Consider the following 27,483-nt stretch of genomic DNA (forward strand, 5'->3'; position numbering starts at 1 on the left):
CTTCGTCTCTCTAAAATCAATTTTAAAAAACCCTGCAAACCCCAGCACCACAACGATCTCGGGTTCATCTCGGAAAACAAAGTCTAACCTCAGCAGTGAGTGTCATATAGGAAGACATTCTGTGATGAAGCCTTAGCAGCTATCTCGGGGTCTGAAAATCATGAGACAAAAAAGTCCAAAGGGACCCAATACATTCTAACTTGTTATTCATGTAAATGTAGTATGAATTAGCAGCAGGCTGGGCGGGGACAGTGGAAATTCAATGGCAAACACATGCCTCATATGACAGGGGCAGACTCTGAGAAGCTTCCTGCAGAAACACGTGCATCAAGGGACCAGATCTTCTGACTGTTCAAGACAATCCTGAAATAGATTTTTATGTGAAACTTCTTACATCTTACAGTTGGCAATTCATAAAATTTTCTTTTACCCACTGTGAAGACCAAACCAAACAACTCTGAGGACTGGGTTGCAACCTGTCAGGCACTCGATGGCACTTTAAGTATATTTTCTTCCCATCCTCACCAAAAGCCCTTTGGAGTAGGCTTGCTCTCCGTGTTTTCTATCTGGGGTGAAACAACTTGCCAAAGGTAACCTGCTGGCTGGCAAGGTCCTCAGCAGCTCTGACTGGGACCTGCTGATTCTGTCTCCATTACTTGCATTTGTTCTGCAAAAGTGAGTTTAAGAAAGCTGCAAAGAGCCTGGCTGGGCGTGGCTCAGCGGTTGAGCATTGACCTATGATCCAGGAGATCACGGTTCAATTCCCAGTCAGGGCACATGACCAGGTTGTGGGCTCAATCCTCAGTCGGGGAGCGTGCAGGAGGCAACCTATCAATGATGACTCTCTCATCATTGACATTTCTATCTCTCCCTCTCTCCCTTCCTCTCTCTGAAATCAATAAAGATATATTTAAAAAAGAAAAAAAAAAAGAAACCTGCAAAGAAATATCTCTGGCTCCACAAACACCAATTCAGCTCCACATTTTCTAGACCATGTATGGTCATGATAAGGATCATTAGGGGAGTATTTCCTGTTCAACACTGTCACTCTCATCATCTCCAGGTTAAATTCCCCTCACCAAACACTACACTTTCTCTGTAGAGCACTTCTAAGACTCGAGATAGTACAGGCATTTGTATATTTGATCAACATTTGTCTCTTCTACTGAACTGTAAAGCTCCAATGTGACAGAGACTATTTAGGATTTTGTATATCCCCAGATCTAGGATGATGCTGGATTCAAAGAAAGGGCTTAAGAAACACTTGATGAATGAATCAAAGAGAGGATGGGCCACACTGGGGCCATGAAAAGGCCCCATTCAATTCAGCTGAACTAATGCCACCACCAGTAAGGACAGAAAGTTTCTGGGAACCTTTACAGAGGCTCAGATGCTCCCTTAAAGAACAAAATGGCCTAAGCTACCCGACACCAGAAAAACCAGAAGGGCAGGTGACTCTTGTAATGGTACACTATGCACTTCTGGCCTTTCATGCAACAGGATCACCCTCCACCCACTCCTTCAGATATGACAACAGAGCTGACTGCTGGAGGGTAAGGCCAGCCTTTTGCCTGTGTGCCTACACTCTGGGCTCATTTCAGACATGCCTGCTGAGCCCATGCTGCAGCAGATACAATGACAAACAAGATGCCTGCCTTAAGCTGCTTAAAGCTCATAAGGTATTGATAAGAGGGAACCAGCAGCAAAGGCCTTCCAGACTTAGGTTTGGTAAGGGCACAGGTACAAAGGCAGAAACGTGGGCACACTGGGGGAAAAGCAAGCTGGACCAGGACTAAGGTAGCCTGGAGCAGGAGGAGAGGAGTGAAGGCAGGCAAGATACACAGGAGCCAAGCTAGGAAAGTTGCAGGAGAAGTCATTATACTGGTCATCTGGTGTTTTCTTTGGCAGAGCACAAAACGGACAAAATGCACAAACCACATATGGTCTGTTTAGGCCACAGTTCAGTGATAATTTAAATCTTGGGAATTTTGCATCAAAATGCAAATTTGCAGCTTCTCTGGAAACATGAGAAAACCTAGCAACACTGCATCCATAGTCCTGCAGAATGACTGCAGCCTGGGGTGAAACAGCAGCTGCTCACAAAAGACACATACACTCTCTAATCTGCCATAGTCCCCACCATTTCCTACTGCCCTCACATGGGGCCTATGTCTTTATAGATGTTCCATGTCCAGCCTTTATAGCTATTTGTGCCTTAGACAAGGTATTCTCTCATTCTCTCCCCATAACAGTGTCTCACACATATACAACCTGAGGCCCAGAGCAGTACAATTCCATGTTCAATAATATACAATTAATGAATCTAATCTTAGTAGAGACCCCCCAGATTTCGCTGGGGTACCCATTTCAAGACTCTTATTAGGTTCCCTGAATTTCAGAATAGCTTATACGTCACTGTTGCTGTAAGTAGAATGTTGGTTTCCGGTTTTAGAGAAACACACGGGTTAACAAAATGAGCCATGGCTTATCAAGGTCTAGAAACAGTCATAATGCTAATGACTTACACAACTTCTCTGAATATCCTGTTCAGTCTTAGCGTACATCTCACACAGATCACCATTCAGAATGACTTCAGCTAACGAGTTCACCAGGGGTGCATGATGTATAATTAGGAAGACCTAGAGAGAAACAAAAGATGGGATTTGCATTAAAGTGTGCAGTCTTTCAACCTCTTCCTTCCTTGATCTGCAATGATGCTGGGCTACACAAGGCCCATATTAAGCAGCAATCCCTGTGATACAAAATCCAAAGAATGGGTCACATTCAGGAGAAATCAGTTACACGTTTCTCCTTCTAGGGTTGGCTCCCCCTTCATTCAGACTGTTGCCTATTTGGCTGGTTGCTCTTCAGCGGACGGAAATGCATTAAAAGCAAGACTTTCCCTCATGGCTGGGTGAGGCCAAATCCAGTTAAAGTGAAGCAACGTGGGAAAGGAGCAGCCAAACCAGCACACTCTTTCCTTTCCACAGGCATTTCAGTGTCAAATTCAATTATGAAAAGACTAGAAGGCACAGGCCTAATACTTTAGTTATATGGGAAGAAGGGGCTGGTGAGTCTTGTTCCAATCAAGGACTTGGCAAAGGGTCAGTTACACAGAGATCCACCACTGGCATGAGCACTGACCCCTGCAGTGGGCTTTGGCACCCCAGAATTCCATGGCAATATGGGTAGGTGTGGAAACTGTGGGGAAGAAAAGCCACATGAGCCAGAGACAGACCTAATTGTGCCAGGATTCAAAATCAGAAGGCACCGGGCCATCTGGGATGGCCCCACTACCCCACCCTGTTGCCCAATACTCAGAGGAATGGCTTTAGGAATCAGAGCATTCAAAACTGCCTCACAGAGCTGGTTCAGACACACCTGCTACTTTGCTTTAAAATGGAAAGGCAAGCTGGTGTAACACAATGTGGGGCAATCTACTATTTGTATATAAAAAGGGTCTGTGCACACATTTGTATTTGTTTATATTTATATATATGTATGTATACACACACACACACACACACACACACACACACATATATACATGGAACAGGGGTTCTAAACCTTGGCACTATTGTCAGGCCATAATCCTATGTGGTGGGGGCTGTCCTGTGCACAGCAGGATAGCTGGTGGCATCTCTGGTCTCTACCCACTAGAGGCCAGTAGCACTCCCCCACCCCCAGTTATGACAACCAAAAGTGTCTCCAGATATTGCCAACCGTCCCCCATGGGGAGAGAGGGTTCGATATAGCTTCCAGCTGAGAACTCCTGGTGGAGAACACTTTTGGAGGGACAGAGAAAAACCCTGTAATTACAGCTGTAATTGGGGATAAAAATCAGGAGGCAGAACAAAAGCAGAAAGGAAACTTGGTTTTACTTTTTGAAGTTTTTAACTTAAAAAAAATTTAATAAATATTGTAAAAAAGTAAAGGCAGAAACTGAAACACTAGCTGCCTCTGGGCAGTGGAACTGGGTGCCGGGGGGGCGGGGGGGGGCGGGTTCAGAGGGAGACCTTTCCCTACATGTTATTTGTATTGTTTGAATAGGGTGAATATATTGTTCAAAAAAATAAGTAAAATTCAAACAAAAGGTACAGGCAGAATAGCCAAATGTGGTACCTACCTACCTACACACAGACATGCGTGCGCGCACACACATACACAAAGCATATTTACCATCATAGTGACTATTATATAGTATGACCACATAAATTCGCCCATGTCCAGGGCTGTGGCAGACATTCAACTATTAGCAATCATGATGATGAGAAAAGTAAGTTTTCTCACCTTCATCATGGCCAAATTATTGCCTTACTTAACTATAAAATAAACCCCAATCACTGAGTTCATTCATTCCACAAATACCTATTATACACCTTGTGTGAATGTGACCTTAATGAACATTTAGGCATTCTGTTGGTCAGTCCACATTCAGTGAGCGCCTATTAAAGCCCACTGGACAAAGGCCAACTGATTCCCCCTATGGACACACACAGGGCTCAATCTTTGTTGGGTTCTGGATGGAGAAAAGAGGAGAGCCAGCCACTGTATGATATGTGGAAGTGTTCTCAGGCCAGACTTGAAAAACTGGGACAGCCTACCTGTGCCACACTCTCATTACAAGTGGCAGTTTAGTTTCAGCAGGACAGAATCCTGTCATACTAAATTAATGTTGTTAATATGAATTTTCTTGGTTTTGTGGCTGTGCTCGTAAAATAATTGGTAAGGATGATTTGATGTAGGGCTTAAGGACATGGGATTTATACCTGCTTCGAGGTTTTTCACACACTTAGGCAACATTATAATAAAGCTAAATGAAAATGCAGGGGAGGAAGGGCTCTGTTTCTCAAGTTGAGGTACACCAAATTACAAGCTATCCTTTTTGTGAGATACTCAAACAAGTAATTAGGTGTCTGAGCTGCTGGTCCTTCACTAAGAAACAGGGGGAAAGGGGTTCTCAGAGTAAAGGCATGGCCTGACCCCTTACTCCTTACTCCTTGGAGGAGACCCTGCCTGTGCAATGCTCCAACGGCTGAAGTGTCCTACGGGTGTGTTCCATGAGATTCCTGTGGCTGAGCATCTGGCCTGCTCAGGTCCTGCCAGACTCCCAGAATCCCAAGCGGGAGGGAGATGCTGGCGGATTTGTAATGAGGTGGTGGAAAAAGCTGCCAGGAGAGGCTGGGGTTTGCACTCAGCTCTGTCACACAGAGGGGCATTCAGAAGGGGTGAGCACCACTGCAGAGCTCCAAGCAAACAGAACCCCCAGAACAAGACGCCAGGAGTGAACAGCAGCAAGCAGGCCACTGTGGATCCCGATCGGCTGAGCTGCTGGGAGGAGGCCAGGTTTGCATCTCTCTCCTCAGGCCAATGGGAGACAGCCCTACCTCAAACTCAAAACAGCCCCCGGACCAAGTTAGAAGGACATTCTCTCAGCAAAGCAAATAAATACCTGTGCCATTTGCAGAAGTGAGAACAGAGCTCTGGTCAAACGTTTGACTACTTGACAGTCTAATGAGATGGCCTGAAAGTCTGGACTGCTTGTAATAAAAATATTTTTAAAGTTATGTAACTGGGTCACCATGGAGTTTTTCCCTTCTTGTAAATATTACATAATTACGAGAAGGAAACACACTTAAGAGGGGGGAGGCAGACAAATTGGCTCAAGACGCAAATCTGGGAACTGAGGCTGCTACAAGATACCTTCCAGAAGGTAATCTGGGAACCAAAACCATGACAAAAACCTTTAAAAACAGCCTCATTAGTGGAAGTCTGTTAAACCAGGGTCGCTGTGTGTACGTGCACAATGAGTCCTGCAGTTTGGGGTTTATTTCAAATCCTGCGAATAAGACCCAGACAGTCCACATTTCCGGGGTATTAAGAACACTCCTTGGTTGTTTTGGAAACCTCAATCCCCATGGTAAAACTCAACTACTGAAGTGCCAGGTTAGATTTATTTTTCATTTCTTGTTAAATTTCCATCTACTACCTTGAAGAAGATACTGGCACCTCTACTCAGTATCTAGAAAATAGAACCTCCTTTCCTTTTATTATTTTATTGCAAGATGGGGGACACTAAGAGAGAAGAGAGGGCAATGTGACCTGGGAAATTTCTGAGGGGCAGCAGTGTTCCAAGGCCCCCAACATGTGGTGGGGACATTATGGAAATGAACAAACATACCTGCGACAGGAGATAAAGCGAAACTGGCAGGCTGATTTTTGGCCGTTCTCCTCCCTGGTGAAGGTTGAGGGGAAAGAGAGAGAAAGAAGTCCAGGTCACACAAGTGAGTGGCACAAAATACATGCAGCCAAAAGCCACCTGTCTGGAGGAGAGGCACCCTGTCCCCCTGATTTCCTCCAGGACCCTGAGCTATTCTGGCCTGGTGCTAGTCAAAAGTCCACTCTGCAAAAGAAATTCGCAACCTAATCCTCTTCAGTACCATTTGCAAGACCATGGTTTTTCCACCTGAGGAATCTTTCATCATTAGTCATGGATTAGAGGCTGGACCCAAAAGACGAGCTGGCTTCTTAAATTACCAGGAATGTTAATTTCCCCCAGCTGAGGCATCAAGAGCCCAAGGCCCAGCCTGCCAGGAAAGGGCCCCCAGAGGCCTGTTCTCAGGAAGAGCTTTTAAAATGGGGCAGGAGAGACCGGGGCACTGTAGCCTCGGAAAAGCCCCTCATTTGTACTGAGCTTCAACAAGCTCCACTCACACCAACCCTGGGAGGATCTTCAGGACCCTCATTTTGCTCAGGGAGGTTAAGTGCCTTGTTCAAGGTCACAGAGTAAGGAAAGGGAAGAGAGAATTTGATCCCAGGTCTGAAAAAGCCACTTCCCATGTTATCTGTCTGTCTCCCAGAACTGCCTCTGCTAGACTTAGTTAGGGTTGCAATTTTCTCCCATTTACTTATTTTTAGTAAGAATCTCCATCTTCTATCTCCAAAAAGAAAGGTGAAGCCCCTGCAGATAACCGCTCTGTCCTACCTCCTGCTGAGGCCTCTGCCCCTTAACTCTGGGAGGCACTGGGCAGAAGGCCTCCACTCCCTGAAGCAGCATTTCTCATGGGGGAAGCAGAGATCCACCAGCTCAGAATCCCCTGGTAGGGTTGGGGGGCGGCAGGTTAATCATGAGAGATTTCTGGTCCACCCCAGACCCACTGGACCAGCATCCCTAACAGAGGGAAGATACCTGAGGATGTGCACTTTTAACAGGCACTCTCCTCATGAGGTAGTCTGAGGCCAACTGGGGACAGTCATTGCCCTGGGAGCTTTTCCTAAGTGCACTCCATCTCTTCCTGTCCATTCTGTGCAAGTTTTGTGGTTGGCTGGATCTTCTCCAAATCAATTTCCCCTGGCAACTACCAGAAAAAGTTACCAAGGATGAGAACACCTCAAGAGAAGGATGCACAGGAGCCAAAAACCTAGATTCAGAGAGGTTTCCTGTTTCATTCTGATGTCAGTATTCTTCTCTCATTCACTTTTACAGTTTTTACAGTCCACCCCCTACACACACACATACTCTCTCTCTCCCCCCTCCCCACTACTCTTAGGAAATAAGAGGAAAGGAAAAGAAAACCAGGGTGCTTTGAAAGGAATCTCTCACAGGCTCAAAGCCTTAGCCCCTTGCAAAGCTCAGCCCTATTCAAGGTGACTCTTCTTCCCTCCCTTCTGAAGACAACCTTCAGCCCACAAGAGCAATGGGGCCAGGCCCCCAGATTCACCTTGTCCTGGTTCTCCAGTGAGTACACGTAGAGGGGCAGAAAGAGTCTGTTGAGCAGGTGGTCCGTGAGCACGTCATTGAGGAACTCACAGTTGATGATCAGGATGTCATTAAGATAGTGCAGGTGGTCCAAGTGCTCAGCCACGAGGTCACTCAGTTTCCCCCTATTCCGGTGTCTGCCAACAAAAATGACAACCTCAGTCTGGAATCCAAAGCTCAGAACCCTTGGGCCTAGAATCAATGGCCTGAGACTTAGGTTACTGGGGCTCATTTGTTCATACAATAAATAATTGAATTTCAAGAGACACTTTTCCTGACCCTACTAATGGGATACACAAAGGGAAAAGGGGCAGGTCCACTCTAACTGATTGATTTTAGGGGACTCTTGGGGTCCCCTCCTCTGGGGGCATCAGTATAACTCAGCCCCCCCACCCATCACCACAACCACAAAACAATATGGGTAAACAAAGCAAAACCAGCTAAGTTCTTCTCAAGCCATTAGCCAATGTGGCAAGATCCCCTGGCTTCCAAGATAAGCAGTATTAATGGAGCAATATATCCTTGCTAATTAAAATGCTCCAGAGGAGTTCTGAGGAGAAAAGTAGGCCTCAGAAGTATGTGGGACCCACCAGCCCTGACCACATGTGGGGCAGAGCACAAGGACGTGACATCCCACCCGGGTCCCTGGAGGTCTCTGTCTCCTCGCAGGGAAGCAATAGGCATACTGGTTGGGCCCCACGGTGAGTCAGCCTCAACCTTGCAAAGGACGGCAGAGCCTCTCAAATAGCTGGTGGGCACACTTTCCCTATCTGCAAAGCCATATCTATTGCAAAGAGCAATCTAGACTGTATTATGGGTATTACTCAAGTAATAGATGGTCATTTTAGAGGAAAGAAAATTAAAGAAGAAGATAAAAGCAAAAACAAAAAAACAAACAAAATCAAAGTCTCCTGTAGCACCACTACTAACAGGTGATATTTTGGGACTTGTGTCCCTAGGTTCTGTTTTTCCACATTTCTGTCTCCCTATAGTCATACCTAAGATGCAGGTGTTTATCTATCTATTATCTATCTATCTATCTATCTATCTATCTATCTATCTATCTATCTATCTATCTATCATCTATCTATCCATCCATCCATCCATCCATCCATCCATCCATCCATCCATCCATCTCTACTTGAAAAATGTAAGTAAAATCAGGAGCAATTTTGCTTCTTTTATATAATTTTGGATAGTTACTCCTTAATAAGATATTTAGTAAATATTTATGGCAAATACATGTTGTAAAGCCTCATAGTATAATGAGTACCTATGGCCCCACCACCCACCTGAGATCTAGAACATTTATACACCATGTTTCACAAGCTTTACCCCACTTAAGATACTGTGGAAATTTTCCTTCAGTAGGATATGTAATGCATTTTACTTTTTAAGCCTTTACTTTAAAAAGCTCTTATCAAAGTTATATATGCAGATGGGTTTAAAAATCAAACAGTAAGCAGTAATAAAAAGTAGCAGCTCCTAGCCCAGCCTCCCCAACCCCTGCCCACTCTCCAGAGGAGGCAGTTTTTAATTCTTTTAGTTGTTTCTGTGGATAGTTCTTCCCATATTTCTATAAAATCTGTGAGGACCTCCATTTTGTGTTTGAGCCACTATGCATTATGTTATGCATTATGCTATGACAGGACCCTTTGTGCTCCCTCCGCTCCTTTGCCCCAAGAATCATTGGCAGCTGGTGTTGACAATATCATAGCCATTTACTAGAGAGACAAACAGAGGAATAGGGGGGTTCATGTCCTTCCTTGTATAACCTTTTCTTCTTTCTGGAGTTAAGTGCCTCTTTATATTTCACATCTACAACTGTTCATAACCACATGGGTCCTTGCCTCCCCAAATGCTCCATCAGATTTGCCACCCACCTAAACTTGCTTCTTTCTCAATATGAGACCTAATATTCTCTCTCTCTATCCCCCTCCCCCTAGGAGACCTCCTTAACTTTGATAAGAGCTTTTTAAAGTAAAGGCTTAAAAAGTAAAATGCATTACATATCCTGCTGAAGGAAAATTTCCACAGTCCCTTTATCATCCTGACCCCTTCTAGGTGTGCCTCTCACCAGTCTGTGCAAAGCTGTCACTGTGAGACAGGGGTTCTCAACTGACGGCAATTTTAAAGGAGGTATTTGGCAATGTCTGGAGACATGTTTGGTTGTCACAAATGGAAAAGGAGTGCTACTGGCATGTAGTGGGTAGAGGCCATGGACGCTGCTAAACACCCTACAATGCACAGGACAGCCCCATAACAGAAAATTAGCTAGTTCAAGAGACCAATAGTGCCGAGTTTGAGAAATCCTTCTCTGGAACTTCTCTTCATAACTCTAGGGCCCAAATTACCATCATACCTTTTTTTAAAAAAAATAGATACACTGAGATGTAATTCACATACCATAAAATTCACCCATTTAATTACAAAATTTAATGGGGTTTAGTATATTTGTAGAGTTATCCAACCACCATCACAATCAATTTTAGAACTTTTTTACCCCCTCCCCTCAAAAAATACCTATACTCATAGCCAGTTACTTCCCGTTTCCCCGCCAACGACCACCCCTGCCCCCCGCTCCAGTCCTACAAAACCACTAATCTACGGTTTGTCCCTATGGATTTGCCTATTCTGGATATTTCATATAAACGCAATTATACGATATGTGGTCCTTTGTGTCTGGCTTCTTTCACTGAGCATAATGCTTTCCAGGTTCATCTATGGTGTAGCATGTATAAGTACTTCATTCCTTTTTATGGCTGAACACTATTCCATTGTATGCAAATACCACATTTTGTTGATCCACTCACCAGCTGACAGGTCATTTTAATCTTTTTACCAGCAGCCTGTCACCCCATCTCTAGGTGCACTGAATTTACTAAGCCTGATCCCCTCTGGAGGTATCTGAGTTGTTTCCAATTTTCCACTGTTACATAAAGCAGACCGGTGGGTGGAACCTTTTAGGGTATGGAAGTCCATATTCTGCCTACACACAGATGAGTAAGTTTTGTTCTAATGTTTGTTTTTCCTCGATGAAAAGGAAACTCTCCCCTAACCCCTCTGCCTACCTAACAGGCACCCCACGAGGTCACTTACTCCTCATCAGTCTGCACACAGTTATCAAGCTCGATCACGTGGCTCCCGATGAACCAGACCAGATTAGAGAAGTAGGGGACAGCAGTTTTATCTCTGATATAGTGTAGCATGGCCTGGTTATCCACTGAGAAAATTCACAAAAGAAGAGAAAAAAAGAGTCAAGCTACCAAAAATATCGTGGTGAAGATTTTAAAAAAAACAAAACCATAATGAAAAAGCCAGTTACTATAATCTTAATCTTTTCTGTCTTTCCTGAAAATGGTTATCTTACTCATTAAACTATACTTGTCAAGGCAGTTCTTAGGCTATTTTTATGATTAATAAAATTAGTTAATTGGGTTAAACATTAATAGCACATTGGAAGTCCTCCTTATCATTGGTGTTTAGCTAGACTACAATGAAAGCTACACCATTCTCAAGCACGTTTCCTGTGTTTACATGTAATGATAAGTTAAGAAAGCGAAAAACCAGAGGTTAATAACTTACATGACACTGGAATAAGGAACACGGGACTCGTCATTGAAGGAAAGGCAAAAAACAGACAACAGGTTAACAGGGTTAGGAACTGGGATGGTGAGACAGCTGCTCAGAGGGAGAGAGCTAGGGCAGGAGGCATCTAAACTGAAAGACACAGGTTAGAAGAGAACAAGAGAAAACAGATAACAGGAGGCAGCAGAACTGCAGCCTAGACCAGGTTACAAACTCAGAAGCCTGCCGGGCTGGCCAATGACTCAGTGAGTGAAGCCAGCAGGCCTGGCCTGTGAACTGGGGAGCATGACCCCACAGGGGGCATCTGCTTCTCCGCACAAGCTTACCACTGCCCTGCAGGACTGTGGGCCAGGGACAGCCAAATCTACATTTTCAAGTCAGAAATCCAGATTATTACCCAAGATCTCATTTTTAAATACTGGCAACTATATATTTTTTCAAAAGATATCTAAGCTAATTAAAACCTGTCTGAGGGCTGGATTCGTCCATCAGGCCCTCAGATTGTGACCTCTGGATAGGCCCCACTGAGCTCTTAGAAAGGCTCTTCAATTTAATTCAATTCCAGAGCTAGGATGGAGTGAGTCCCTGAGGAGCTCCCGCTCCCTCCCAATTAGGCGTCATCTCAACTAATAACATCCTAATTCATGAAGGTCAAAGCCCTTTGGTTCCTGAGAAAATAGGCCCAACTCCAGTGTAGTGATTACAGGGAAAATAACCAGGGATTTAGGCAGAGAAGGCATTGCCTTGAGGGGCAATTCCAGGTCAGAAAACTTTGTGCAGCCAGCCTTTGTGCTGGTGTGGGCAGCGAGCAGTGGAAGCCTTTCTCCTGGGGACAATCATTTGGGCATTATGTACATCTTGAAAGAAAGGAGGAATTTGGTGGGCTTTGCAGCAGGCTGAGAATACAATATTGCCCTCTGCTGTTCATGACGTGAAATGCTTTTATACATTATTTAAAGATACCCCTGGAACTATATTTTATAGGCCAAAACACAAAATTTAAATCTAACATTTAAAGGACAACTCTGCTTTATATCTAATTATCACATGGCCACTCCAAGTCCCACATGTGCCTTTCTTAGGACATTACTACTTCTGTGTTAGCACTAAGGTTTTAACATGTAGTACAGAACTGAGTGTGCAGGGAAAAGACAGTGGTACAAAAATTTCTGTAAGGGGCCAGCTAAATGTTCAGTGACTATAAGCCTTTTGTGAGACAAGCAACCACAGCTATAATAAATGAGCTCCTGAGAGCGAGCACTAGGTGGAAATCATAAGGAAAACTTACCTTTGTAGACATTCAAAGTGATGGTTCTTACAGCAATTCTAACCATGCTTTCAGGGTGATTAAAAAATTTGATGGCTTCTGTGTACAGGGCAAAATCATTAGTGTGCTAAAACAAAAGAAGTACCAAAAAGGAATTACAAACCTGTAAGACAGGCCTGCCCCCCCCCACTCCAGCTTTCTGAATCTTATCACAGACTTCAGTAAAAGACAAAAAAAGTTACCAACATGGATGTTACACCAGTGGTCACTCCCAGTGGGGAATGTAGGGAGGGGTGGGGAGGGGAAACCATGGCAGAAATAGAAAAGGGTCCAGACCCAGGCTCATGATCTGTTCTACCACTTCTTAGCGGTGTGATTAATATTTCCAAGCCTGTGCTTCTTCATCTAGAAAATGGGAATAATAATTCCTACTTCACAGCTGCTAGGATTAAATAAAGTTATTTCCAACACAATGCTAACCCAGCACCTCATACCTAACAAGCACTCAGTAGTAACACTAGTTATTATTAGATGCTGCTGGGAAAAAAAAAAGGGAAGTGTCAAGTTTTACTATATTCAGAATCTCTCTCGGCTATTATATATTCCTCTATTTGTAAATACTAAAAGTGTAAATTTTATCATGGTGGAGGAGGGTCTTAGGAATCTTCTGACATTACATAGGGGTCATCAGAACAGACCAAAACAGTTCAGAACCAGAGAACTCCACTGTTGGAGCCTTAAGGAAAAAAGCACAACAGGATATGGGCCTAGAATAGAAAGGTGGCATACTTGGCTGCCCTCTTCTGGCCAGTTTTTCCACATGGCTCTGGAGCCAACTGGAGAGCACTCACAAGCAGTGAGGAAGTGGGAAAGAGGCCACCTTCAGCAAAGTGACAACTGTCTAATAACAAAAACAAGATTTTGAGCACTAGAAGTGTACATTTAGCAACTGGTAGCTACTGTACTGGCCCACATAAAAGAGGAAACCAAGCCCACCTCAAAAATGACGCTCCTACCACTCCTCTGGTGACCAGCAGGATCTTCTTCCAGGAGCATCACTCTGGCCCCAGAATCTCAACTTCCTGCCCTCCTACTGGGTGCACAAAAGTCCAGCTGCACTGGAGTGGGGGGAGAGTCTGTTCCTCTCTCTGATCTGTACTTCACAGGTGGGTTTTCTTCCACCCAGGAAAGCTCCTCAGAGAATGTTAATGCCATCTATCTGGTCTTTGAACATGTTTATTGAGCACCTACTATGTGCCAGGTACTGGGCCACACAAGGTTACTTTTTCAAATTGCCACACAGCTTTTATGATTGGCAGTTAGCATTTCTTCCCTTTGAGGACAGCTCTTCCTCACTATCAATCTAGACAAAGAAAAATCAAGGTTCAGGCCACTATTGCCGCATGATATGGGAACAGATAGATGGATTCTGCCCAAACTGAGAGGATATGTTTGGGACTATGGTCTGACTACATATACAGGCACAGCATATGTAACCACCAATCAGAAGACACCTGCCATGCAAACGACACATGGCTATGTGATAGCTGGCCTCCAAGATGGCCCAATGATCCTGACCTCCTGTATTTACACACGTGTCGTCCTCTCCTACACTGAATCAGGGTTCCCTTTGCAGCATAAAGAATACTGCAAGTGATGGTATGTGCTTCTGAGGCTAGATAATAAAAGGTATTCCAGCTTGCCTTGGTTTCTTGGATCATTCGTTCTGGGGGAAGCCAGCCACCATGCCATGAGGGCCTTCAAGCAGTCCCTGGGGAAGCCTATATAATTGAATCCTCCTGACAATAGCCCACACCACTGGCTAGCATATGAACAATCCACCTTGGAAGCAGATCCTCCAACCCTAATCCAGCCTTCGGATGATGCAGCATCACAAGATACTACGCCAGAAATGCCCTGCCAGGCCACTCCCAAATTCTAGACACACTGTGTGATAAATGTGACACAATTCTGACCAGTGAGACATGAGAGGAAGTCTGCTTGAAGCTTCTGGAAAAGAATTTTTTTGGAAGTTAGAGAGACCAGAAAGGGAAGTGATCTCATCAGGCTTTTCGACAGTGGCATGTGAGCATGTGAGATTTGGAGCTGCTGCAGCCATTCTGAGACCATGAGGGATTGAGAACTGAGGAAAGATGCCAACTGTATGGTCAGCAGAGCAGGAAGATGGAAAAGCCTCAGTCCTTGATGAAGAGGTTAAGCCGCAGGATGAATCAGCCCCAGGACAGCTGGCACCCTACCTTTTGGTATGAGATAAATTGATCTTATTGTTCAAGCTACTTTTAATTGTAAGAACAGCAGTAATTTATTTCTATAAATGTCTAGTAATTCTCCAAAGGATTACCAGGGATGTTAGCTTGTAAAGAACAGCAATAGCTATGACTTTAGGGAGTCAGGTACATACTAGGTGCTTTGAGGGCATCACCTCATTTAATTCAATCCCTGAAAAAACACTACAAGGTATATATTATTATCCCCATTTCTCAGAGGAAGAAACTGAGGCTCAGAGGACTAGGACTTCTCTAAGGTCATAGAGCAGGGCAATGGCAAAACTGCGTCTGAGTGGAGTTCCTGTTTTTCCCACAGGGTAACCCGACCCCTAAGTCAACTTCCAAGTACTTCTCCATGCCAAGTACACTGCTGTCAGGCTACACTAATTGAATTTTACACCAAAAATGGGGAAGTAACTAATTAAAGAAAATTTTCAGTACGCCAAGGTCAAGCAGTGTTGCTATGAAAATCAGGGAAGAACAAGTCCATAAGTGTTTTGTCAACATACAGAAGGCCACCCAGACAGAAGGTGCTGGTCTGGCCAGGTGGCTTTGCATCCAAATGCCCCCTCTAGCAGTCACTTACCTCGTTGTAAAAAAAATGGACAGTGTGGTTGTTGAGTTTTAATGAAAGTGTTTTCAGGAATGATATATAATACGCCATAATCTCTTCATCGGAAAAGTCAAACTTATGGACAATGATAGAATTTACATAGTTATTAGAGAGCAAATAATCTAGAGGGAGAAAAACAAAACGACAAAAAAACCACAGGTTAATTTGCGCTGGAGGGAAGACAAGCAGAGAAAGTCAGGTAACAAGCAGATAACCTTGTGAATATATCCAAACCAGTCAAGCTTCTGGGTGGGTGGGGTTAAACAATCTAACAGGGAGCAGCTTAACCTTTAACCAGCAAAGAAATCAGCCACTATGCATAGTCATTAGAAAGTTCAAAAGCAATGCCAAAGACAGGCCCGGGTTACCCCTCCCTCCCACACCAAGCAGAAAAGAACATTGAACATTTTCTTCATTGCAGGCACAATTCAACACAGAGCTGGGGGTAGGACAGATGAGCTGGTGTGTGGGCATCTCACAAGTGACCTGCAGATGAGGGTAAACAGCACTGTACTTTGTAACAAACTGCCCCACTTTGCCATCAAAAGTGACCCCATCATCCCTGAATGCCACAAAGGGCCTCACACATGGCTTTTTTCTCCCCATATAGCAATGTGATTTCATAAAAGCCACTTCATGCTGAACTTCCACTACACGCCCGGTATCTGGCTGAGTGCTTCACACTCTAATTGTCACAACGATACGGTAGAGTAGGTTTTACTCATTGCAGATGAGTGAAAACAGCTCAGAGAGGTTGATTAATTTGCCCAGGAAGGAAAGTTGCAGAGATGGGATTCGAACCAAGGTCCCATTATCAAAGCCCATGTTAATATCATCACTAATGGGGGCCAACAATGATGAGGGCCTGGAGGCACTGGCACCCACTGAAGAATGGCTACCCCCTCCAAGCTCGCAGCCCCCAGTTCCTGCAGAAATGCAGGCTCAGCATGGTGAGAGCTTCCAGCTAAGCAAGGGAAGCAGGGTAACAGGTTTTAATGCTGCATCTCCTGATTTTGCAATATTTTCCATTAGATCAGCTAGTTTTTAAAGCTGTGCTGGCCTGCAAAAACAGACCTGTAGACCAGCTGTGGCCCATGGGCCTCTAGTTTGTGACCTTGGTATTGGGCCCTTGCTGGACACTTCTCCTCTAAGTCCTCACCAGCCACCATTCAAAGCAGGCTCTGCTGTACCCACTGTCTGTCCTCTGGGCTGCCAGCCTGTGAGCTCTGCATCACCACATCTGCCTCCCCAAAAATGGTTAAAGGCAGAGCACGATCAACACCAGCACCTACAGACAGAGTGGAGGAGTTCAGAGTGTGGTCCTCAGAATGGCAGCACAGCATCACCTGGAGCTAATCAGACATGCTGAATCCTGGGCCCCAGTCCTGACTCCCACTCATCTCTCTGGGGGTGGGCCTGGGACTCTGTGTTAAGAAACCTTACAGGGCTTCTTGTGTGTGAGACACTGGGTTCAAATATGGACTTGGATCCACACTGCCTCTGCTACGTCCCAGCTGGGTGACCTTGAGAAAACCACTTACCCTCCCCACTCCTCAGTCTATTTGTTTGAAAACTAAAATAACAGTATCTTCCTCATGAGGCTGTTGTGAGGATTAAAGATAATACACGAAAACTACTAAGAACAGTGAGGGACACAAAGTAAGCACTCAATAATGTTAGCTGCCTTTATTCTTATTACTTTCATTTGGAGATTCATAATCTCCACCACCATATACCCAGGACTGAACACAGTTGCTTTTGATTGAATCAAAAATAAACCATTAAGTTATTTGGCACCAAAGAGGTATCTAACTTAGGCCAAAGTATTACTTAAAAAACTATTTGGAATCAAACACAACACAAAGAGCCAGCAAGGGCCATGAGAGGCTATGGCATGGGCCACAGCTGGGTTCTCCCCAGAAGCCAGTTCTCCAGAAAAGCCACTGCATTCAAAGTACACTAGGTGTCCTGGCTTTGCAGACAGGCCGTGAAGTCTGTAGTCTTAGAATGGTTTTTAAAATCTGATCAAAACAATAACTGAGGTAGATATTGGAGCCTGCTCCAAGAGAGGAGGTAGTGGGTCTGGGGAAGGGGCCTAAGAATCTTACTGTGTTTAAAAATGAGGTACAGCCCAGCCAGGCAAGGCTCAGCAGTTGAGCGTTGACCTAGGATCCAGGCGATAGGGGTTCGATTCCCGCTCAGGGCACATGCTCAGGTTGTGGGCTCGATCCCTAGTCGGGGGCATGCAGGAGGCAGCCGATCAATGACTCTCTCATCATTGGTGTTTCTATCTCTCTCTCACTCTCCTTTCCTCTCTCTGAAATCAATAAAGATATATTTTTTTAAAAAATAAGGTACATATTCCACAAATCTTGAGTGTACAGCTTGATATACGTGGAAATGTGCATATGTATGAATGGTAAGTACATGTATCTGTGTGCTGATATATATACCCACACCTCACAAATTTTAGGTGTCTATCTTGACGAATTTTTGCAAATACAGACACCATAAGCACCACCCAGATCAGACAAAGCACATTTCCAGCTCCCCAGAAGGCTCCTCATGTCCCTGTCCAGTCATTACCCCCCCCTCCAAAGACAACCCCTAGTCTGACTTCCATCATCATGAACTGGTTTGCCTGATCTTGAATTTCATAGGCATGGGATCACACAGTATGCACGCTCGTCTGGCCTCTTTCACTCATCACATCTGAGAATTATCCATGTTGCTGCACGTAGTGGTAGGAGTTCATCCCTTGTTTCCCTTTCGCTGTATATTCCATGCTTTGAACAGTTCACAATCTACCCACCTAGGATCTTAACTTGTAACAAGCAGCCCAGGTAATACTGATGCCTAGAGCACTTCTTTTTCATTCTGTCACTGTGGCTATGGATAGGGACGAATGAGCTGGCAGGAGAAGGGGCTGTTGAGATGTCATGGTGAGCTTCGTTGTGACTGGTTAGTGGCTTCCGGGCAACCAGAGGCACAGGCACCAATGCTGGCAGCTTCAGGCATGCAACTGTGAGCCTCTGGGCTGCATTCTTGAGCTGGAAAAGCCACATGCTCCAATCATTGCCCAGCGGGGACTTTTCCCAGGCCTCCACAAGATGACTCTGTGGGTGGTGAGGGCCACCATAGGGGCAGTGGAGTTGCCTCTATTATTCGGCTGGGGTTTTTCTCCTACCCCCTCACTGTGTGGCCGACTTTCTGTGGTATCCTTTATAATAAACCCAGGAGTCTATAAGTAATCTCAGTCTCACAGGCCTTCTGTCACTTAGGTCACCAAACTCAATAGGCAACAGGTGCACTTGTGATATGGCTGCTCGTAATAGTGAAAACCTGGAAACCACCTAAATGCCCATGGTCAAGTTAAATAAGTTATGGCCCAGCAATTGCAGCTCTTGAACCCAACTAGGTAAGGATGCATGAACAGACAATCAAAAGGTCTAAGATACACTGGTAGGTTGGGGGAAAATAAAACAAACAGCAAAATGGTATGTGACTAAATTGTTAGGTGAGATTCTACAGAAACGTTTGCTTTCTATACTTCTGTAATGTTTTGTTTTGGTTTTGTTTTGGTTGTTTTATAATGAGGACATTTTCCTTCCATAATTCCATAATTAGAAAATAAAAATCAAAGCAAGTCATTTATCCTCTTACCCCCATAAATCCAAGTTCTATACAAAGGAAGTGACTTCTCCACTTTGGCAGGGCTTATAAGAGTACTCTGGTGAACTCCCCATGAAGCTAGTGGCACCTGCCTGGGTTTCTTACCAGCAGGGCACCCTTTTTAGACATAGTACATGAAAAGCCATCTGATCCAGAAACCCCAGAATTTTAATTGTCTCAACTCCCATCTTTAGTGCAGTCGCCTGGGTTAAGAAAGTGTTACCATAGAAAAGGTATTTAGGGGAATTCTAGCTTTAATAATAAAACCAACTCTTCTGGACACTTCCATCTATCTGCCAGACTCCGTGCTATGCTCTGCAAACACGCTATCACGCTTAATCCTCAAACCATTCCATTCCCCAGGTATTAGGATTATGTCCACTGCATCTTGGAGAGATCACTCCCAGGAGCACACACAGGGAGTATGCAGCAGAACTGTCCTGGGGCCTACTTGGGTCTGAGTACAGGGCCTGCACTACTGATCTGGGTCTTCCCCTCTCGGAGTTTTTAGAAACCACACATAATTCATATCCAGTGTAATAAAAGCTGATAACAAGGGAAACCACCTGGGGAGAGTGAGTCAACTCACATTCATCAGTCAGTGGAAGGATCTCCTGGAGCAGCAGCACCATCTAGTGGTCACTTCTGAGTCACCATTCAACAGCTCTTTCCTACCTCTTACTCCTTCCCCAAAGGAATGCCAAGAACACCATCTCTATTTTCAAACCTATCTTGGGGACCTAGAGCCTGCCTCTGACACAGACATTCGATCACTTGTCTTCTCTTCCCTACTTTCTGCAGGTAGGGCCTAGGGTGTGGTCATCCTGGGATAAAAAAGCTAGTGGTCAAGCATGGAGGATGAGGGTTTTTCACCCTCAGCACTGTTAACATTTTGGGCTACATAATTCTCTGTTGTGGGGCTGTCCTGTGCATTGTAGGATGTTCAGCAGCATCCTTGGACTCCACCCACAAGATTCCAGTAGTAACCCTCCCACCCCCGCCCACCCCATCTTTATAACCAAGAGTGTCTCTGGGCATTGACAAATGTCTGCTGGGGGCACAATCACCCCCAGTTAAGGATCATGGAGCTAACTCGCCTGGGTTGAACCCCTTCTCAATTTTGGTCTTGCTAGAGCTGTCACTTAGGACCAGTGACTCAAACTCTCTGAGTGTTAAATGAGGGCAGTGACAGCACCTGCCTCTCAGAGGAGGTTGTTTCAGATGAAGAACTGGGGACTTAGTGAGGGCAGGGAATAAGCTCTGAGTCACATATGTGCCAGTCAGGCAGGTGTCAAAGCCCACGCCCTGCGTGCTCTGTGGCTGAGTTCTTCCTCCCCTGCCACTTCCAATGCTTATTCTATTGGCTCACTGACTCCAACTCTTTCGTAATAAATTATAAAAAAGAAATGCTAGTGCCCCAGAATTACTCAGCAGTAGAGAACCCTCCCTTATCCCTTCATAGCACCACCACACAGGGATAAACATGATGTTATGGACAAACTGCGTTCCCCCCCAAATCCCTGTAACAAGGCCTTAACCCCCAATGTGACTGTATTTGGACACAGGGCCTTAAGGAGGTGATTAAGGTTAAATGAGGTCATAGGATAAGGCCCTAATCCAATAATCTGGTGTCCTTATAAGAATAGGAAGAGACATCAGAACTCTGTGTGTGTGCGCACAGAGGAAACCACATGAGGACACAATGAGAAGGCAGCCATCTGCAAGCCAGGAAGAGAGGCCTCACTAGAAACCAACCCCGAAGGCACATCTTAGATGTCCAGCCTCCAGAAAATAAATTTCTGTTGTCTAAGCCACCCAGTCTGGGGTACTTTGTCACAGCAGCCCAAGCACACTGAGATACACGGTAACCACAGACATTTGAAAAATAACACAAAAACCACGCCAAACTACACGCTGCCGATGCTCAGCAGTGCAGAGGCAGGTGTCAAGGATTGTCCTTACAAAGTGAGGTCTCGTGACTGATATTCTCAAAGAGGATGTTCAGGGTCTGCAACAGTTGAACGCATACATAGCGGCCCGATTTCTGCCGCAGGATGTTCAAGAAGAAAACAAACATGTTCTTCTCCAGGAAGAAGCTGGGGAAAGAATGGGAAAGCATCAGTGTTTGCTTCCACAGATGGAAATCCAAATCATCCTCTGGTTCCATGCACAGTACACACATGCACCTCCACCCCAAAGGTATTTGCAGAGCAGCCAGGCCACACTACCTGCACAGCCTCAGCTTCCATGCTATCAGCTCCCACGATGCTGGACAGGCAAATGCAACCTTCCAAGTTCTCTTCCCAGAATGTGAGAACAGTACTGATTCTGGAAGTAGTGAACTACTAGCTTTCTGACAGAAGGGGAAAGATCTTTACCTACTAAATGATTACACACTAATCTGTGCTTATAAACCTGGTAAGCAGCATTTTTGACCAAATATTTTATATCCTTTGTTTTCCTTACTAAGCCTCTTTCCTTTGCTCTCCATGTCTTTGAGTTTCAAGCAACAATGGGGTATTAAGGTTTTGGTTTCCAAATTGTCGAGCTTGTAGTTTACATGTCTGGGGGAAAAGAATGGGAAGGAAACAGAAGATGCTAACATAGTGGTAGGACCCTAGCCAGTCCCCAAGTCTGCATTTGTTCTGGAAAGGACTTTTGTCTGCATGCAGCCTGTGGCACTGACATTTAGGGGTATACATTGGCTCTTTTAGTCTTGAAAAGGAGAGAGAACCCCTTAATGTCTTTCTTTAAAGGAAGAAAGCGATGTTTCTAGTTATGTGTTCTCTGAATTCAAGCTAATTGCAGATAACCTCTCATTTGGGATACTCCAAACAAATCACTGTAGTGACATATGTTTGCTGGTTGACTTAATTTTGGTGACTCTTTCCCCTCTATTGTCAGCTGCATGGCTGCAGGATCATGGGCTGCATAACTTCTGTTTGAATCCATGGAAGGGTAAATGAATAAATTATCTAAAAAAAGGCGCCTAAAATCTTTTCCAACTCTGATTCTAGGGGCCATTCACATTGACTTCCAGAATATTCCTATCATTTGACCTATTTTGTTTGTCTTGTCTACCAAGGGTCACCCAACAAGCTCACTGCAGCACAATGATAACCCGCTTGGGAACTTGTTAAAACACCTATACTTAGATTTTGCCCAGAGAGCTATATTCTAGGTCCAGTGTGAAGTCCAAGGGCCTGGATTTTTAAAAAACACCCTGGAGGAGTAGGGAGGGGGCTCCTTGGAAAAATGACTAATTCTAGGGCTGGGGCAGAAAAAAAAAGAAAATAAACCTGGAGCATTGTAAAGCACCAGAAAGTAAGGAAGTGCTCAAAAACAAAAGGATATGTCAAAGGACACAGGAACCAACCTGAAAGAGCTTCCAAAGCTGGAGCCAATTCAGCAACAAAATAAACAACACAGTATTGGATTATAATCCAAAGTATAAAATAATATCCATGAGTTCATTTGATATAAATAAGTGATTGAATAAATATATAACTGGGAAGAAACAAATCTTCCATGTAGAAGAATTTCAAATAGTGTATGTAGATACTACCCCCTTCTAGAAGGTAGAGCTTAATTCCCATGCTCCAGGTGGGATAGGTACTCCTCAAAACTGTCAAGGTCATGACAAACAAGGAAGACTAAGAAACTGTAACAGGCCTGAGGAGAGTGGGGAAATGTGACAACTGAATGCACTGTGGGAGCCTGAATTGGGTGCCAGGATTGGGATCCTAGAGCAAAAAGAGGACATTAATGGAAAATCTGGTAAAATCCAAATCAAGTCTGGAGTTTACTTAATAGTTGGGTACCAAATGTCAGCTACTGAGATTTGACAAATGCACCCTGGTAATCTAAGATGTTAACAATAGGGGAAACTAAGGAAAAGGCATATGGGAACTTTCTGTATTATCTTCACAACTTTCCTGTAAATCTAAAATTACTTCAAAATAGCCCAGCCAACGTGGCTCAGCGGTTGAGCATTGACCTATAATCCAGGAGATCATGGTTCGATTCCCAGTCAGGGTAAATGCCAGGGTTGCAGGCTCCATCCCCAGTAGGGGGCATGCAGGAGGCAGCCGATCAATGACTCTCTCATCACTGATGTTTCTATTTCTCTTTCTCCCTTTCCCTTCCTCTCTCTGAAATCAATAAAGACATATTTTCTAAAATGTAAATAAATAAAAAATAACTCCAAAATAAAAAAATGTATTAAAAACAAATTCTCTTGGGGATTCTGTTAGGCAGCCATTTAAGAATCAATGGGTCTCTAAGAGCTCCAGAGTCTTTCTAAGCTGACAAAGGGACTAAGGAAGTCCATTCTAGTAAACGAGGACAGTTTCTAAGCTTTAATCAAAGGGTATCTCTCATTTCCAAAAACAGATACTAACCAACCAATTCCCTATGTAGCCTTAAAGGAAGCCTATAAGCAACAATTCACTTTATTACTCTTATTGTCCTTTGAGGATGTTGGCCAGTGTCACAGGTTTGCATTTTCACAAGTAGCTTTATCTTAACCTTACTAATGAAAACATAGAACTATCCAGAAAATCAGGATATTTATTAAGAAGTCATGCTACCATGTTAGAAATGGAATACCTTTTTTTTTTTTAAATGGTCTTAAAAATGGCCTCAATACTTATAATTGAGATTATTTTATATAAAAACAAAATCTGTCTGGTGGTTGTGATAATCCAAATTCTTCTGCACTCAGACACTGAGACAGGTCTATTGGGGAAGTAGTTCATGGTTTATAGCCTTTGCTTTTTAACTGTCCAATAGGGACATCTTTTATTATTATTATTATTATTATTATTATTATTATTATTATTATTATTATTACTACTATGACCTGCTAACATTTCTTACTGCTTGGTCTATACCAGGCATTAGACAGTGAATTTTCACTCTCTCCTTTAAAGATGGGGAAACTGAGGCTGGCCTACGGCTGCTCATCTAGAAAGTACGAGAATAAGGACAAACCCCTCCACGGGCTCTGGTACGAGGCACTGCTTCGACACTTAACCAGCTGTGTGACCGTACACATAAATGGGGACCACAGGGCCTTCACCCTGCAGTCACCAGGAGACGTAGGGGGATAATCTCATCAAGAGCTTAGCACTGTGCCTGGCCCATCAGTAAACACCATAATTGTTTGCCCCTAGTGTCTCCCCCAGTTCATTTAGAGTCTTACTACCCAGGACATTATCTTCTTCCTTGGGAGTGATAATCAGACACTACTGGAAAAATTATCCATAATATTTTCAGGTTTTCTAGAGACTCATTTCCACAACCTCCCCATTTTCAGCTTGTGGTGTTTCAGGACATGTTATATAGACAGAGATATAGATATCTGTGCAAGACCAAATTGGTGTCAAATTCTGATGTCATCAGGAATGACTCATGATATGCATCTAAAAAAATATTCAAAGGAAGAAGAAAAAATGTTTTAAAACATTTGAAACCCTTACTCAAACACAGAGCTGTCATTCTGATCTCCCCAAATCAGGATCTCGGTGATAGAACGGATGGTCTCCACTAGCAGGTTCCGGTTCTGTTCTGTGACTGTGGTGTTTTTGGTCAAAACATGGTACAGATACCTGAGAGAAAGGAAAGAAAAGTAACCATTACCAACTGAAATGAAAGCCAGGCTCAATGACCATTAGCAACATCTGGAGGATAATATGGCTATGCTTTTTCTTATCCAATTAGCACAACTGTCATTCAGATGAGACATAACTTATCATTCAAGAAAAATGGGAGAAAATGATTTGAAGCAGTAAATAATCAGGGACACACCAACCCAAACTGAGGCAAAAGAATGGTCAAGTCCTTGAAGACAGCCATCCTCAAACTTGAGTAAGAGAATCACCTGGAGAACTGAATAAAGTAGGGGTATGGGAGGGAGCCCACTTGGAGATTCAGATTCAGGGGGACTGAGGGAAGACCAGGCATGGGCCTTTTTCACACACTCCCCAGGTCATTCTGATGCTAGTGGAGCAAGTGGAGACACATGGCTCAGGTCTGAATGCTTAACATAAGACCTGCATGAGGTGGAGTCACAGCTTAGGAAGGGTGAGTCCCAAAGCCAACACCTGGGGTAAAAATCATGTGCAATCATAAGATTGCCCTTGGATTGCCCATAATTCCCCAAAAAGTTCAGACTGCCCATCAGAAATGATGGCTCACATGAAGTGTGTTGCTTGAAGGGCACTGATCTTATGTGCTGAGTGCAGGTTGTTGAATTCACAAAGTCAAGTGGACTTGAGACTATGGCACTGTATTTCATCCACCCAAATGGTCCTGGAAGGCTGCTGGAGACCTATGCCGGGGCAGAGACAGAAAGGCCCTCTGCTGGTGGTGAGGGCAACTGAATCACTGAGGCCAGTCCTGAGCAGTGCTGGGCCCAGAAGTCAGGCCGGATTTCCTGGGATTGCCACCTGACACAGCTTTTAAAAGATGGCATCACTAGGACCCACAGACTGAGGTAACTTGAGCTGTCATGGAGTCTCAGACTTGGGAAGGCAAGTCTCCTGACTTCTTTTATGGCCCCCTTTAGTTTGCGGGTGGGGGCTGGTGAGAGCAAAACAGGGAAAGATTAGATAGGATCGTCCCATGGAAAAATCTCTAAAAATGTGTAAGAAATAAGAGGTAGACTCTTTCAGAGGGAATAATAAGGAGCAATCTGCTACTTAAGGATGCTGGGTTTTACTTTAAAATCGCATGCCATTCCTACTATGCAATAACTAGAATGGCCCTGAGAAAACAGAAATCTCCAACACCTGTGCCCACATCTACAGGCAGGGCCGCACGTGGGAGCCGATGCCAGTTTCCCTCTGGGATAAGGAAACTCCACAGCACTGGTGCAGCCTGGGATGAGTCACCAGGGCTCCCTCATCAGTCTCTGTCTTCATGCTGCCTTGACTCATCTTCCCCAAGTCAAAGAGCAGAGTTTTTCAAACTGTGGTTCACATGCCTCCTGCATCAGAATCACCTAAGTTGCAAATTCTAGCTCCTCACCCCAGATCCACAGAACTGACTCCTGGGTGTGTTACATGACGCTGAGTCAGCTCTGACTCCCGGCGACCCTATGAATGAGTGATGTTCACAATGTCCTGTCCTCAGCCGTCCTACTCAGCTCTGTAGACTCAAATCTATGGCTTCTTTCATGGCGTCAGTCCATCTCATATTTGGTCTTTCTCTTTTCCTGCTGCCTTCTGTTTTTCCCAGCATTACTGTCTTTTCCAAAGAACCCTGCCTCTCATGATGTCCCTGCAAAACAGCTTCAGTTGTGTCATTTTTGCCTCCAGCAATGTTTCAGGCTTAATTTGCTCTAGGACCCAGTTGTTTATCTCTCTGGCAGTTGGGGGTATCTGCAGAGCTCTCCATAACACCATATTTCCAATCAGTCATTTTCCTACCAGCCTTCTTCACTGTCCAACTTTCACATCTGTACATAGTAACTGGGAATATGAGGATGTGGATGATCTTAGCCTTGGTCTCTCATGACATATCTTTGTGGTGATCTTTCCCAATTCTTCCATTGCTACCCTTCTGAGCCTCAGCCTCCTCTTGAGTTCTTGGAGGCAGTCCCCATTTGAATTGATAATTGATAACTGTAAGCAAAATCTTTAACAATTTCAATATCTTCACTATGTTAAAGTTGTGTATTCCTTCTGTATTCATGATTTTACGTTAAAGTTGTACATTTCTTCTGTAATCATGATTTTTGTCTTCTTGATGTTCAAATGCGAGTCTTGCTCTGGCACTTCTCACTGTCATCAGAAGTCATTTCAAACCACTGCTACTTTCTGCCATAAGATGGCATCATCTGCATATTTTAAGTTATTGATATTTCTTCCATCAACTTTCCTTCCTCCTTCCTCTAAGTCTAGCCTAGTTTTTTATATGATATATTCTGTGTACAGGTTAAACAAATAGGGAGATAAAATTCACCTTGTCTGTCACTTTTGCCTATAGGAAACCATTCTGTCTCTGCATACTCTGTCCTGACAGTGGCTTCCTGTCCAAAATACAGGTTACACATCAGAACAATCAAGTGCTGAGGCACACCCAATTCTTTCAGAGCAACCCAGAGACTCCTGGGTGCAGGGCCCCAAATCTGCATTTTGAACAAGCTTCCACTAAAGTTTCAGAGCCACGGCAGCACTCACACCGTGGCTATCAGCGACACTCTTCATGCAGTCCAGAACATACCCACTCCCTGCCATGATAGGCACTGTTGGTGCCAGGGGAGAGGCAGATTCTCCCCACTCTGAGGCTTCCT

At 44.3% G+C, this 27,483-nt stretch overlaps 1 protein-coding gene across 1 annotated transcript in view; it reads right to left on the reverse strand.

Annotated features, from left to right (window-relative positions):
- Positions 1-27,483, reverse strand: part of CLEC16A (C-type lectin domain containing 16A) — a 196,166-nt gene that overhangs the window by 161,152 nt on the left and 7,531 nt on the right. The window contains exons 2-9 of the mRNA XM_016197595.2: positions 24,668-24,796; positions 21,150-21,283; positions 15,489-15,637; positions 12,636-12,741; positions 10,859-10,982; positions 7,722-7,896; positions 6,182-6,235; positions 2,526-2,639 (exon numbers count right to left, since the gene is read on the reverse strand). Of these exons, the coding sequence (XP_016053081.2) occupies positions 2,526-2,639; positions 6,182-6,235; positions 7,722-7,896; positions 10,859-10,982; positions 12,636-12,741; positions 15,489-15,637; positions 21,150-21,283; positions 24,668-24,796 (985 nt within the window). The remainder of the gene's footprint in view (positions 1-2,525; positions 2,640-6,181; positions 6,236-7,721; positions 7,897-10,858; positions 10,983-12,635; positions 12,742-15,488; positions 15,638-21,149; positions 21,284-24,667; positions 24,797-27,483) is intronic.

The sequence above is a fragment of the Miniopterus natalensis genome, chromosome 3 (assembly GCF_054644295.1).
Source record: "Miniopterus natalensis isolate mMinNat1 chromosome 3, mMinNat1.hap1, whole genome shotgun sequence".
In the NCBI taxonomy this organism is placed as follows: Eukaryota; Metazoa; Chordata; class Mammalia; order Chiroptera; family Miniopteridae; genus Miniopterus; species Miniopterus natalensis.